Source organism: Crotalus tigris, unplaced genomic scaffold, assembly GCF_016545835.1.
Source record: "Crotalus tigris isolate CLP2741 ecotype Arizona unplaced genomic scaffold, ASM1654583v1 scf7180000017987.690289119674:8195010, whole genome shotgun sequence".
NCBI classification, from domain to species: Eukaryota; Metazoa; Chordata; class Lepidosauria; order Squamata; family Viperidae; genus Crotalus; species Crotalus tigris.
This window is the reverse complement of record NW_024096758.1, coordinates 4,551,741-4,567,629: the sequence shown is the minus strand read 5'-3', so window position 1 is coordinate 4,567,629 and position 15,889 is coordinate 4,551,741. Positions and strand designations below refer to the sequence as shown.

Here is a 15,889-nt window from a genome sequence, read left to right as displayed (position 1 = left end):
GGTGTCCAATATGCTACTGGGGAAGAGCAGAGGGCTAGTACTAGTAGCGCCAGAAAGAATGAAGCGACTGGGCCAAAGCCGAAAGGACGCTCAGCTGTGGATATATCTGGTGGTGAAAGGAAAGTCCGATGCTGTAAAGATTTTTTCTCCATAGGAACCTGGAATGTAAGATCCATGAATCAAGGCAAGCTAGACGTAGTCAAAAAAGAGATGACAAGACTGAACATCGACATCTTAGGAATCAGCGAACTAAAATGGACAGGAATGGGTGAATTTAACTCAGATGACCATCAGGTATCCCTCAGAAGAAATGGAATAGCCTTCATAGTCAATAAAAGAATAGGAAAAGCAATACTGGGATACAATCCCCAAAATGACAGAATGATCTCAATTCGAATCCAAGGCAAACCATTCAATATCACAGTAGTCCAAATCTATGCCCCAACCACTGGTGCTGAAGAGGATGAAATTGACCAGGTTCTATGAAGCCCTACAGCATCTTATAGAATTAACACCAAAAAATGATGTCCTTATCATCATGGGGGATTGGAATGCTAAAGTAGGAAGCCAAAAGATAACCGGAATAACAGGCAAGTTTGGCCTTGGAGTACAAAATGAAGCAGGGCACAGGCTAATAGAATTTTGTCAAGAGAATACGATGGTCATAACAAACACTCTTTTCCAACAACCCAAGAGACGGCTCTACACATGGACATCACCAGACGGTCAACATAGAAATCAGATTGACTATGTGCTCTGCAGCCAAAGATGGAGAAGCTGCATACAGCCAATAAAAACAAGACCAGGAGCTGACTGTGGCTCAGATCATGAGCTTCTCGTTGCAAAATTTAGGCTTAAATTGAAAAAAGTAGGGAAAAGCACTAGGCCACTCAGGTATGAACTAAATCATATTCCTGATGAATATACAGTAGAGGTGACAAATAGATTTAAGGAACTGGATCTGATAGACAGAGTGCCTGAAGAACTATGGATGGAAGTTCGCAACATTGTACAAGAGGTAGCAACTAAAACCATCCCAAAGAAAAAGAAATGCAAGAAAGCAAAATGGCTGTCTGAGGAAGCTTTGCAAATAGCTGAGAAAGAAGGGAAGCGAAAGGCAAAGGAGAAAGATACACCAATTGAATGCAGAATTCCAGAGAATAGCTAGAAGAGATAAGAATGCCTTCTTAAATGAACAGTGCAAAGAAATAGAGAAAACAACAGAATAGGGGACCAGAGATCTCTTCAAGAAAATTGGAGATATGAAGGGAACGTTTCATGCAAAGATGGGCATGATAAAGGACCAAAATGGCAGAGACCTAACAGAGGCAGAAGAGATTAAGAAGAGATGGCAAAACTACACAGAAGAACTATACAAGAATGAGCTTAACATCCCAGATAACCACAATGAGATGGTCACTGACCTCGAACCAGACATCCTAGAATGTGAAGTGAAATGGGCCTTAGAAAATCTGAGCAACAACAAAGCTAGTGGAGGTGACAGTATTCCAGCTGAGCTATTCAAAATCTTAAAAGACGATGCAGTAAAAGTGCTACACTCAATTTGCCAGCAAATTTGGAAAACTCAACAGTGGCCACAGGATTGGAAAAGGTCAGTTTACATTCCAATTCCAAAGAAAGGCAATGCCAAAGAATGTTCAAACTATCGCACCATTGCACTCATTTCACATGCTAGTAAAGTTATGCTTAAAATCCTACAAGCTAGACTCCAGCAGTATGTGGATCGAGAACTACCAGAAGTACAGGCAGGATTTCGAAGAGGCAGAGGAACTAGAGATCAAATTGCCAACATACGCTGGATCATGGAGAAAGCTAGGGAGTTCCAGAAAAACATCTACTTCTGCTTCATTGACTATGCAAAAGCCTTTGATTGTGTGGATCACAACAAATTGTGGCAAGTTCTTAAAGAGATGGGAGTACCAGACCATCTCATTTGTCTCTTGAGAAACCTATATGCGGGTCAAGAAGCAACAGTGAGAACCGAACACGGAACCACTGATTGGTTCAAAATTGGAAAAGGAGTCCGGCAAGGCTGTATACTGTCGCCCTGCCTATTTAACTTATATGCAGAGCACATCATGAGAAAGGCAGGGCTAGATGAATCAAAAGTTGGAATTAAGATTGCCGGGAGAAATATCAACAACCTAAGATATGCAGATGATACCACTCTAATGGCAGAAAGTGAAGAGGAACTAAAGAGCCTCTTGATGCGGGTGAAGAAGGAGAGTGCAAAAGTTGGCTTGAAACTCAACATTAAGAAAACCAAAATCATGGCATCCGGCCCTCTCAATTCCTGGCAAATAGATGGGGAAGAAATGGAGGTAGTGACAGATTTTATTTTTCTGGGCTCCAAGATCACCTCAGATGGGGACTGCAGCCAAGAAATTAAAAGACGCTTGCTCCTGGGGAGGAAAGCTATGGCAAATCTAGACAGCATTCTAAAAAGCAGAGACATCACCCTGCCAACAAAAGTGCGTATAGTCCAGGCCATGGTTTTCCCAGTTGCAATGTATGGCTGTGAAAGTTGGACCATAAGAAAGGCTGAGCGCAAAAGAATTGAGGCCTTTGAACTATGGTGCTGGAGAAGACTCCTGCGAGTCCCTTGGACTGCAAGGCGTTCAAACTGGTCAATCCTAGAAGCGATCAACCCCGACTGCTCTTTAGAAGGCCAGATCCTGAAGTTGAAACTGAAGTACTTTGCCACCTAATGAGAAGGAAGGATTCACTGGAGAAGAGCTGGGAAAGATTGAGGGCAATAGAAGAAGGGGACGACAGAGAATGAGATGGCTGGATGGAGTCACTGAAGCAGTAGGTGTGAATTTAAATGGACTCCAGAAGATGGTAGAGGACAGGAAGACCTGGAGGAACGTTGTCCATGGGGTCGCGATGGGTTGGACACGACTTCGCAATTAACAACAACAACAACATGAGGACCTGGATGGGGGACAACAGGCTTTGGCTGAACCCTGCCAAGCCTGAGTGGCTTTGGGTGCATGGAGCTTTAAGATCTGGGACTTTGATACCTTTAGTTCTGGATGGGTGGTACTACCCCAAACAGATCCAGTCCACAACTCAGGGGTTCTCCTGGAATTGTGACTCCTGCTCAAAGAGCGGATAGCAGTTGCAGCCAGGAGAGCCTTTGAACAACTTCTGGTTGTGCACTAATTGCGGCCTTTCCTGGATCAGGAGTCCCTGTGTGCTCAGTCATTCAAGCACTGGTCATCTAATGCTTGGACTACTGCTATGTGCTCTACGTGGGGCTACTCTTGAAAAGCATTTGGAAGCTTCAACTGGTGCAGAGTACAGAGGAGTAGGGCAGCCTTTGGGAACTCTAGAGTGGCCCATGTTACATCGCTGTTCTGCAAGCTTCATTGGCTGCCAGTTTGCTTCCAGGCGCAATTCAAGACTTCCAGGTCACTTGAGGAACCACCTCACCTCTATGGGATAGACCTGCTCCACTCAAGCCTGCAGAGGAGGCATGCTGAGGATACTGTCAGTCAAGGAATTCCGGCTGGTGGGGTCCAGGAGAAGAACCTTCTTTGCCATGGCCATGGCCCTTTAGAACATCTTCCCCCTGAGATAAGATTGGCTCCCACCCTCCGCAAGTGCCTGAAGACCTGGCTCTGCTAGTAGGCTGGGGCCCCAGTGCGGGAGTACACACTGGAAGTGGTTGATCAACTAACAGCAGTTCCTACCTCCCCCCTGTAAATTCTGTTCCTTTCCTCCCCATCTTTTAATTTTAGTTATAATCTGTATTTTCATTGTAACTTTATACATTTGTGTGTGCAAGATGGGCAGTAAATAAAGCAACTCAAAATAAGGATTTCCTCAATTTGTATATTCTTTCCCTCCCTCCCACCCCCTCACCCCCACTATCTCAGTGATTAAAACAAAAGAAACTGTAACAACTAAATTGGCATAAGAACAAACCCAGTTTGAGATGTTTAGTGTGCCTTCTCTCAAATAGAAAATGAAGCACTAATTGCAGCAGAGTGCCACAAGCAGAAACTGAAGGACAGAAGGAAAAAAACTCAGAGAAAGTAAATGAACTCTCCAGAATCAGTTGAATTAGCTTCTAACGTACTGAAGGGACTAGTGCAGTGGTGGTGAACCTATGGCACGCGTGCCAGAGGCAGCACTCGGAGACCTCTCTGTGGGCACATGTGTCGTTGCCCCAGCCTCACCTCCCCATACAACCCCCTCCTCACCAGCAGCCCCCCTGGAGGAGAGTCGCCCCCAAGCGTGGCCTACATGGAGCAGCACAGCCAAGGACATGGCAGCCAGGCAGTGTAGACAAGACTCTGCCCTCATGCCCCATCCTGCAGTTGATGCTGCGGGGCGTGGGCAGAGGGCGTGGCCATGGCGCTGCTGGGCTGCCTGGGCGATCTGCGGTGGGTCCTGGAGGCGGTGAGTGGCCCTGCGGGCAGGTGGGGTTGGGGACGGGGTGGGGGAAGGGCAGGGGTGGGGCAGGGGTTGGAGTGGGGGCAGGGCAGGGGGTGGAGCAGGGGCAGGGCCAGTTTTTGGGCACTCGGTCTCTAAAAGTTTCGCCATCAGTGGACTAGAGGAAATGATCACAAAACCCTAAATACAATGCTTGAAAACTCCTGGAAAATTGGTGAATGGCAAATGTTTTTATCTTTAAAATAAAAGAAAGCAGGTCCAGAAAAATTACAGACCTGTCAGTTTGATATCTATACTGAGCAGATTATAAAGCAACATATGCATACACATTTGGAAAATAATACAAGAAAAGGTACAATGGATTAGCCAAATTAACGTTACCTTCTTTTTTGACGGTACCACAGGTTTAATAGATCAGAGAATGCTGTCAACAGTGTACCTTGAATTCAGCACAGCATTCGAGAAAGCCTCTTGATATCCACATTAACAAAATGCTAAAACATGGCCTCTACTGTATGATGCAAATAGATTCATAATTGGCTAAATGACCACACCCAGAGAGTATTCATAATGGCTTTCAAATAGTGTGAAGAATAGTATGGAGTGGAATGCCACAGCATTTTGTCTATTCTTTGTATTATTCAACATTTCTATTAGCGACCTGATAAAAGGACAAACTGGAAAAGAATTTGATATTTGAGTACGCCACAAGATGAACATGAATCAATAAAGTGATCAGCTGTGAATATAGAAATTATATTTTCAGTTGCATTCACAGCAGGTTAAAGTCCAGATTACAGGAAGTGTAGAACACCTGCTCTGACCAAACTACCTTGGGAATACTGGATTAAAAAGAACAGTGACAAATTGGAGAGAATTCAGAAGGGGCTACCAAGTGGTCTGGAATCAAGCTTTATGAAGAAACATATATCTATTTTGTTCACAGGAAACAATAGTGGAGGGATAGGATAGCAGTCTTCAAATATTTAAAAGGATGTTAAATATGTGCATATGTTTTACAGCCCCATAGAACAGGACCAGAACCAGTGGATTAAAACTACAATGAGAAAGGTTAAAAGTTAGGATTTAGTCAGGAGGAATTTCCTGACTATACAAGCTGTCAGTCAGTGAACTGAATTGCTACATAAAGTGGTGAATGGCCATTTGCTGGAAGTCTTCAGACACAAGCAGGATAGTCATATCTGTCAGAGAAGTTATACCAGATGCAGCACTGAAAAGAAGGTGGATTGCAGATCTGGTTCATAAATGAAGTCAATTAAAGTGATTGCTAATCATGTCTATGCACAGGAATTTTCTCAACTAATGGTTAGCACAGATTGGAAACAGTTAACAGAATTCAAGGGAGATGGGATTTAGTTCTCTTGCAGCTATGTAGGGATTTTAGACTGATTGCTCTTTTAACTCTACCCCCAGGTTCTGCTACTCCTCCTCCTATACACACCCTGTTTAAAATCTTATGTCAAAAATCAGTTCAAATCATCTAAAAGACATCATCACATGGGTATGCACAAAATAAACAAATGCTTTGTGCCAAACTCAAACAAAACAATCCTATTCAGGGTGTTCCATTAAAACATTTCATATTTCATGTATCAAGTGTTTAGAAAGAATGAAACTCAAAATATTTTGACTGTTCTGCCAAGGGAACAATGGAAATTTGAGATAAGGTATTTACCCCATAGTTTTGAAAGGGCTACCAAAGTAGGTAGGCTTATAGTCCATGCTACTGCTTACTATCCAACCTATATAAAATTGCCAAGGGAATGATTTAAAAAAATCAAAAATTTCCATAGCACACAAAAGAAGCAATATGTAAGCACACTTGTGGTTTTTGCCTACATAAACGCTGGTCACAGAATTGAACCTAGTAAAGAAATAACAGCAATGGATTCATTTCAACAGATACGTAAGAGCCCCCAAAATTCATTTCTTTACATAGCTATAGAGAAGCATAGATATAATCTTGCAGATGGAATGCATCAGTTACCAAAGATGAGTTTAACCCAGGAAAGGAAGCAGTAGGAATTTAAACTCGCTTGTCTTAACTCTCTTTGGCATTAGAGGGAGGAAAAGGAAAATGTTGCCAGGTTTTAAAGATTCTATTACTATAGTCTATATTAATAAAGTTGAATTCCAGTATTTTATCTGGAATTTGTTTTCCAGATAAAATAAATGACAAGTGTTCTGTACATATTGTAGGGGTACAGAACAAGGTGATAATAGTTATATAGAACTAGACAACCCATTAGGTCACTGTCTCAGAGGTATTTCCTTATTAGATTCCTCAATGCCTTCAACAATGGCAGAGCTTCTAATGTACTCAAAAAGTTCTTAAAAATTCAGGGAGATATTCAGAGATGTATCTGCCTTGAAAGTTCCCCACGCTGAACTGTCTAGCAGAGTCAAGCATCAAGCATTGATCACAGGAATTTTTTTGTAACATTTTGTATTATGTCATAAATTGTATTATAAAATTTGTTAAATTACAATTCCACAAGAGTCATGGGCTCCAGTATTTGTATGTATTCTGTAGCCTCAAATTGTAGCCCATTTGAAGTTTTTTGGTTCAAAAGTTGTTGCCCTACAATGCAACATTTTGCCCAATTGAAGAGTATGTAGATATTATCTTAAACATCTAGTCTTCAACTATGGAAACATTCAAATTAATTACAGATCTTCTATGCCATTTATATAGACTCAGACAGTACACTTTATCGGAAGATTTTAACAGTATGAGGATTTTATTTCAAAGCTGCTTTGAATTCGTGAACAAAAGGTAGAATATCAATCTAACAAGCAAATAAAAATGGCCATTGTTTCTTATAACAATAAACTGCAAAGGATTTTTTTTACTGAAGTCTGAACTTGTAGGACGATATTTAAAATGTTTTCATTTAGGAACATACTTCACCATACCTAAAAATCACTGATATGTTTGTTTTTACAGAAAAACAGGATGCAACCACCTTAGTGAAACATTTCTAACAAAATGGCATTATACAACCAGCATATAAACTATCAATAAAGCTAAGGCTAACTCCTGGATACTCAGTATGAGCAAGCCTAAATTCAAATGTGACTTAAAAGCATTCATAATTAGAATCTAGGAAAGAAAAAAAGGTCTGCTTGAAGTTTCCACATTACAAAAAACACTCTATTTTATTTTTGATATTAAAGATTAATGTCCCCCACATTCTCTACTAACAGTGTGGATGTGTTTATGTTTGTATACAATTTAGATTTATTTTTCAGCAGAAACAAAGAGCTAGGACTTTTATGACAATTTGCACAAAATATTAAATATGTAACTATTAATTGTTTTTAGCTGTATGCCATTCAGAGCTGCTTGTTTGTGAGACAGGTGGCTATATAAATTGTTTGAATGAATACATAAATAAACAATTTATATGCACAGATTGACATCGGGGAAAATTAATGTTTCCCCATCCTTTCATGACTAATGTGGACATGGATAGTGTTTATTGATAATACAAAGGTGCTAAAATATTGTTTCATTATTAACTAAATAACAGAACAAATGATGAATCCATGTAGCTTGCAGACAAGCACAGAAAGCTTTCTTGGTCAAAATTACTTCACCTAGATTAGCCCTATCTACACTAGCTGACAGTAGCTATTCAAGACTAGAGCTCTTTGTTAAGCCAGCCAATGTAAGACAGAATCTGGGATTTTCCCTACCCAATGCAAATCTTCTGCCAATGAACTACAGTTCCTTCCTTGGCTGTATATGTAACTTTTCTCATTAAGAGTTGTTTACTAAAATGAAGTTTATATGACATTTTATGTTATCATCAAGACTGGAAACACAAAAGTGTATTTTACCCAGAATTAACTACAAATCGTTGCTGAGAATCGCTTGATGGTAAGATGGATGGCATATAGATTTAATAAATAAGTTAAATGAGATGTATAAATGCCAAAACTTTAGTATTAATGTCTCTCCAGCAGTTACTTCAAGAGCTAGCTTTTGTTTACTGGAAAACAAGGAGGAATATGGGTATGTCTGACATAAAAGATCAGCCATTTGAAAATATGCCAAGAGATCTTTGCTAGTCTTGAAAGCAAATGTGACTTTTCTACAACAAAGATTACCAGTTACCAGTTTCTCCGAAGAAGATGGAGTATTTGGCAAGCAACAGCTGTTCTCCCATTCCAACTGTCAGATCACAGAAATAGAGGCAGGGGTTTAATCATTTTACACTTTAAAAACTCCTTTTAGTAGAAAGATTGAGGGCGGCGCGAGGAGATGGGGGGGGGGAGGAGAAGAGTTCCTTGCATCTTACTGTGATCTTGCCAGCCATCCAGAATTGCTGGACTACAACTCCCATCACCTGCAGCTAACATGGAGGCTATGGACGGTGGGAATTGAAGCCCAAACGCTTCAGAGGCCACTGCCTGAAAGAAGACTGCCTAACAGTGACGAATGCGCTCAAAGAGAGAGAAAAGTAACTGGTGACACCCATTCCGTCCCCCCAGCCCCAGCCCAACCCTGCGTACCGTCCTGGCGGCCTCTGCCCAGGTCCTGCCCTTCTTCTTGCGGCCCTTTTCCCTCATGGCAGCTGGGTACTGGCAAGAGCCGAACAACCGATGGAATGAATGAATGAATGAAGGCACGAGGGGAGGGGGCGTGTCCGAGGCCGGTGCGGGGTCTCTGCCGTGGGAGGGGGAAGAGAAGGAAGGGTTGGCCTCTGCTGCTACTTAAATCCTGAGTCTTGCAACGCTCGCAGCTACCCCAGCCGCCATGTTGGGAAGCCTACAGTAATCACGTGACAGTGCCTCCACCTCCCTCCCTCCTCCTCCTCCTCCTCAGCCTGCCCGCCAACTGACCGCGTAATCCCGCCCACTGCCCATGTAGGAAACAGAACGGAGGTGGAGCCAAAGGAAATTCTTGACAGGCAGCTCCGCCCTGCAGCCGGGAAGAAGGCGTTGAGGAAGAGATGCACATGCGTCATGCTGGTGACAAGGAAAAACGCCATAGTCGTGGCCTTCCACCCAATGTCATAGGTTTGGCTTGTCTTGAGTAGTTTTCTAATATTACGCATGCGCGCAGTCTTGGGATGCGTTTCACCGTCTGGGGAGGCACCGCTGCGCAGTGACTCCCTGTTGGAACCCGAGTGCAAAGTCTCTGGGTGTTACGTGCAAACTCTGCTCGGTGCCCAGTTTTCTCCTGCTGGTGGCAGAAATGAGGCGCTTCGATATTGGCTACGGTCCGGTTGCTAGACTGTCCGAATCGACTCTCCATTCACCTCCGTTTCTTGCAGTTATGTCCGCATAATACGCTAATCAGGGCATCCACTGAGCCATGGTTTATTGGATTGATTCAGCCCACACTGCTTTGGCATGGCACGTTCATAAAAGCCAGCTGGGCGACTTCCCCCCCAGTCACTGTGAGTTCAATCCACCTCACAGAGTTGTGGGGAAAATAGAAAGCAGGACTATTAAGTATATCGCCGGTTTCAGTTGACACTGTTCAGATGTATTTTTATTTATCATATTTAAGAACTGCCCATGTTCATCAGAGGGACTCTAGACGGTGTATAATTATATATATTATATATATATAATAGGAGGCATTCGGCAAGTCAAGTATAATTTTTAAGAACAACCTCCCCCATGCCTGAAAAGTTTTTAATCAGTGTCTGCTACCTGCTTTAACATATGCCAGTGAAACATGGATACGAATCTCACAATCGATACAAAAGCTACCAGTAGCGCAAGGAGCATGCTTGGCATTACAAGACAAGATAGAAAGACCTGCATATGGATTAGAGAATAAATGAAAGTATATGATGTCATCAAGAGAGTAAAAGAATAGCAATGGAAATGGGCTGATCATATAGCAAGAAGAACTGATGGCAGGTGGACCAAGGCAGTCATAGAATGGATCCCACTTGATAAAAAGCATCCACAAGAGACCTAAAACAAGATGGATCAACGATATCAGCAAGTATTGCAGGCTCATTTGGCAAAAGAAAGCTCGAGACCGTATTGGTTGGAAACGTGCAAAAGAAGCCTTCATCCTGCAGTGGATAGACCAGCGGTTCTCAACCTGTGGGTCGGGACCCCATTTGGGGTCGAACGACCATTTCACGGGGGTCGCCAAACAATGCAGTCCACCGTTTTTTTCCCCCTTTTCCTTAGCTGTGCTACTCCCTTTTATTCTATTGGCTTTTGAAAGCCAATAGAATAGACTCTCTTGAATAGAGTCTAATTCTATTGGCTTTCAAAAGCCAATAGGAATTGTCCAGGCTGTCTCTGCCCTGCTGAGCCCGCCAAAGTCCCATTCTGCAAACGGTGCTGCACCAGTTGAGTAGTCCTCGACTTACGACTGGTTGAGTAGTCCTCAACTTACGACTGGTTGGGGGTCGCAGCATTAAAAAGGTTGAGAACCACTGGGATAGACAATGGCTAAAATCATGATCATGATGATACAAATCTAATAATAATAAAAGTAGGCTGGGCACTCATTTCCTAAGGGGCAGGTCAGGGTTCAGAAATGAATGAATGAGTTATGAAGGGCTGGCAGAGATTGGTTAAAAAAAATCTCAGTCTCTTTTTTGCCATATCCAGATCTTTGCAGCCTAGATTGCTAATGTCAGCCCTTCAAAGTAGGGAAGGTCAGGAAATGATCTAAGAGTGTGAAAAGTACCTTAATGCCATTAAGACTATTATATCAGAATCTTCAAAGCCATTCCTTATATCAAAATATATTAAGATAACTAAGATGGAGTTGTTTTTAGTTTCTTTCTCATGTTTTCTATTTTCCCAGGACTCAGATGCCTTTTCTGCAAGGAGTTGACATTCTTGCCCCCTTCTCTGTGTCAACCAATATTCCATCATAGATAGCACTATTTGTGGTGTGAAATTGGTAGTATCAAGTACCCATTCTCTAAAGCACTAAGTTATGCCAAAAACAGAAAAATCAATTTTTAATCCCACCTCCACAGAAGAGATACTGGATTGGGAAAATAAGATAAATGGGCATTTGTGTTCCTGTGCCCAACAGTTTTGCTGCTGAAACTGCTGGATCTGATCCCGGTAATAATGTTATTGTTTCTGAAGAGTTTGGTGTAGGAGACTTCAACATTTTAAGCCAATTTATTTGAAGAATTCTGGTGGCAAGAGGGAGTTATTTTTTTTTTTTAATCCTGTCTTATGGCAGAACTTTGAACTCACAGTTTCCTGGTGCCTTAATCATTAGATCAAAATGGCTGCCACTGCAGAATTACCATGGTCCATTTCAAATTATATCTGCCACTCATTAAAGTAAACCTGGTTTTAGCATCCATAATGATAATCCATGCTTTGGGAGTCAAAAGCGGCCTTTTTGTTATGGATAGCTCTCCAGCTGAAAGAGTGATATGGTCGGCTTCAATTCTTACAAAGACACAAGGCAAGATTTAGGGCCAACTCATGGTATATTCTGGATCTGGTGGAATCCCAGGATGTGCTAGAGCAGGGGTGTCAAACTGGCGGCTTGCGGGCTGGATGCGTCATGTGCAGGCCATGCCCGCCCCGGCTCCGCAATCAAGTTTGACACCCGTGTGCTAGAGGGAAGTTACTGAATGACCTTTTGACTGAAATGTTAGTGGGAGACTAGAATAATCTGATTCTTGACCAGCAGGCTCTTAAGCAGTGTTTGCCAAGTGTGTGAGGTATCTTAATTTACTTCGGAACCATTGGAGATTAAGCAAGCTAGTTGAACCTATGAAAAAACCCAAACTTTCTGTTTTTCTTCACAGATAGCCTATCAGAATGAAATGACCATGCAGAGCAAGGACTAGAGAAGAAGGGCATTCCCACCACAGAGCACATGAGCTAATTGGAGCAGAAACATTGCCAACAATGGAATGAAGCATGGCAGACAGACTGCTTAGCACAGCAAGAAAATGCTACTTTAATGTGGAGCAAAAAAAGAAGGGTGAAGATTAACCTTGCAGAAGTTGGATGTGAGTTAAGAATAATGCTGTGCATCGTTTGTGTTATTGCATACATTTGTTTTATGCACCTTGGAGATGTGGACAGAATGCTTATTTGTCTTTCTACCCAGTGTTCCTCCTTTATATCCGACTCTCTCTTGGTTGATACCGAATAGCTTTAATATGTCAAATTTTCCTTTTCTTGCCATGGTGACCTACATATTAAGGGAGATAACTCTAACAGTTCTTGGATGAAACTGATTTTATGCATCTTTCACACTGGCTTCAGGCTAAGTCATAGCACAAAAGTGGCATGAGTTGCCTGGTAGACAATCTAAGGAATCATGACAGGAATACTATGTTCCTGTTTGTACAACTAAATATTGGAATGATTTTTTTTATACAATCAACCATGTTAGAATTGAGGCACGGCTTTGTCATAATTCTGATCCTGTGTAAGGGTAGGTTTCAGAGGGTAGGAGGAAGAGAATATAGCTGTACTTGCTACAGAACCAGAAAAATGGCATAATTTGGTAAGATTAAATATGTTTTGTGAATGAAACCAACATATCACTCTCAATTTTTATTTTGCAAGGTTTTTAATGCATTTTTATTATGCATTTGTTCATATATTTTTAGCTTTAGGTACATTCTAACATTATCTCTTTTCAATTGCCTGCGGGGTAGTAACTGGAGCATGTAACCAGAATCCCACAAAAGTAGCAAATCAAACCAAGAGATTGTTGATTAAGTGAGAACTTTCATTAGGATTTACGATATGAAAAAGGAGGAATTCTGTTTGATTCCATTTTGAACCAGTTCATTCAATAGATATATTTTTTCTCAGTTGACCTGATTCCTGAATTCTAAGGGGACTAAATATATTTTCACCAATTATACTTTTTAATCTGCGTAGCACCACATTTGCAGTACAGAACGACCTTTAAATATGTATTATAGAAAATGATATTTTCTATTTGATTTGATATATAGAATCTAGGTTTAGGGAACCTAATACTGTTGAACCTGGTCATTAAATGAATCAGTTTTCTGAGTTTCTGTATGTATATAGATACTGTGAACTAGAATTCACAGTTCCCTGATTTTTAGCCCAGTATCTTAACCACTACACCAAACTCTAATGCACTATAAAGTGAGCTAGATTTGAACCAAACAGTTTGGTTTTCACAACACACTAAAGCAGAAAAATTTAACCAATATTAGAAAAATGTATAAATGAGTTTGCTGCTCTTTCTGAGTGGGCTAAGCATACGGTATTGTTTGAACAGGGACACTAGGTAGAAATCTGATTTGAAGGCTGGATGCTATTTTTTCTATAATCAGGTACTCTTTCTCAGCCAGAAAAAAATCATGACCTTCTTTAGAAGCTAGTCTGTCAACTTCTGCCTCTCTGTTTATCACAGTTTTCCAAGAAATCTGAGAAGCATGCCTACTTCAACTCTTGCATATGAGAGTAGCAATGAAGAATGGATTCAATTTCTTTAAATTATGTTTGCACAACACTTTAAACCTTAAAAAGCTCTCTGATGACCACCATTTTATAATGTTATATTTAGCAAAATGAGCTTTGTTCTATAATTCACATCCAAAAACATTACTTTGCTATTATATTAAAAGTTTTTTTAATAAATTAAAATTGGCCATTTTGGCTCTGGACAGCCCAATAAGCCTCGACCCTTATTAATTGGTGAGGTGGAAGAGAATCAAATGGCAGTGCATGAACATCCATTCAGATTTCTGTATAAGTATAAATTCCAGTTTATTTATCCCATGTATTTACCCTGTATATCTGTATAACGATTTTGATATAAGTGGTTGAACTGATTCAAAACCAGGGCTACCTGTAACTCCAAATGACCACTAGATGGGAGCAAAGAGATAAAGAAAACTCTTTCCTAGATCTTAATAAAAGTTTACCTATTTACAGTAGTACCTCTTTTGCTATCACCTAGGGATTGTATTTTCCAGTCTGTTCAAGACTGCATTGGCTTGGCAAATGAATGCTTTACTCAACAATGCAAAATGAAGATAACTAAGTATTGCCCCAACAATGCAAAGAAAGACACATCCTGGAGATTGAGAAATTCCCTGAAGAAGGTCTCCAGCATGAGTCAGAAAGCTTGGACTTCTGGTCCCGGTGACCAACTCAGATTGGATCCTGCAACATTACCCTGGGCCACGTATATTTGCCTTCACAAAGAAAATCATTCTACTGAGCAAGGAACAAGACAATATTAGGATTTATCGGTTTGTATTGAATACTAATAGCAAAGAGACTTATATACCACTTCACAGTGCTTTATAGCCCTCTCTAAGCAGTTTACAGTCAGCATATTGTCCCCAACAAACTGGGTCCTCATTCTAACCACTGCGCCACCATGGCTCTTCAGTATAATATAGTATATGGAATATGTAAAATAATGAGTTTCCTTATGTACGAGAATGTGTAAAGGCAGGATTCTAACTAAGGTATCACAAACGAAAGTGAGGTCTTCCATCTCCTTACAAAAGAAATGTAATATTTAATTTCTTAAGTATTGTAATATTTTTCAAGCTATTTAACACATTCCAATGATGTCATTTCTGGGCAATCACAACAGATCATTTCAATGTTGTGCTCTGGTACATATTGTGCTGTAAATTGCATTTGCCTTGTTCTTCCAGTTTGGAGTCATTCTTTTGGAACACGTTATCTCTTTTTATTTTATTCAATAAACAACTTGTTATCCTCAGCAAACTTTCTCACTTTACTGACTTTACTGACTCCTCTGAATCCTGTGTCTATGGCTATATAACATATTGAGACAACAACGCTCCTTGTTGCATCATGTATTGATTGGCTTTGCTCTAAGAAGTAAGCAAACACAGTGCAAACCAAATGGATTATTCTGCTAAAAGGAAAGGACAACAGTATTAAGTAAGGCATGCATACAGTTCTTTTTAATCTTCTACATACTGTTTTTCAGCAGGATTTCAGACTCAGTTAAGTGTGCATCCCTCTATAACCAATCTATCTTCTCTTCCCTTCCCTCAATGCAAAAGCAATTACAGGTAGTCCTCGACTTACAACAGTTCATTTAGTGACCGAATTTACAATGGCACTGAAAGAAATGACTTATGGCCATTTTTCAGACTTACGAACCATTGCAGCATCTCCAGGGTCACATGATCAAAATTCAGATGCTTGGTAACTGACTCATATTTATGATGGGTGCATGTCCTGAGGCAGTGGTGGCGAACCTATGGCACGGGTGCCAGAGGCGGCACTCAGAGCCCTCTCTGTGGGCATGCGCGCCGTTGCCCCAGTCCTAGGCTTTCAGCTGGGTTTTATAAAACCTTTTTGCTTGAGGCCTCTGCTGCCGTGTGAAAAAAAAAAGGTTCAATCAATCAGTCAATTTCAACTTCTTGCAGGGAAAAAAAAGATCTTGCAAAGTTGGAATTGATTGAACTTTTTAGTCCCACCCAGTCTGCTGTTACCACCATAG

The 15,889-nt window shown here is 41.0% G+C and overlaps 1 protein-coding gene and 1 long non-coding RNA gene across 3 annotated transcripts in view; one reads left to right on the top strand and one right to left on the bottom strand.

Moving 5' to 3' along the window:
• ASXL2 (ASXL transcriptional regulator 2) overlaps positions 1 to 9,274 on the bottom strand; it is an 81,549-nt gene extending 72,275 nt beyond the window's left edge. For both annotated transcript variants that reach the window (XM_039346058.1, XM_039346059.1), the window contains exon 1: positions 8,962 to 9,274. In XM_039346058.1, coding sequence (XP_039201992.1) covers positions 8,962 to 9,018 — 57 coding nt within the window. In that variant the 5' untranslated portion in view covers positions 9,019 to 9,274. The remainder of the gene's footprint in view (positions 1 to 8,961) is intronic.
• Positions 9,275 to 9,366: 92 nt separating this feature from the next.
• LOC120309079 lies at positions 9,367 to 15,141 on the top strand. Its single transcript, XR_005556994.1, has 3 exons — positions 9,367 to 9,468; positions 12,207 to 12,413; positions 14,357 to 15,141. It is a non-coding gene; the product is annotated as an uncharacterized LOC120309079 (long non-coding RNA).
• The last annotated feature ends 748 nt before the right edge of the window (positions 15,142 to 15,889 follow it).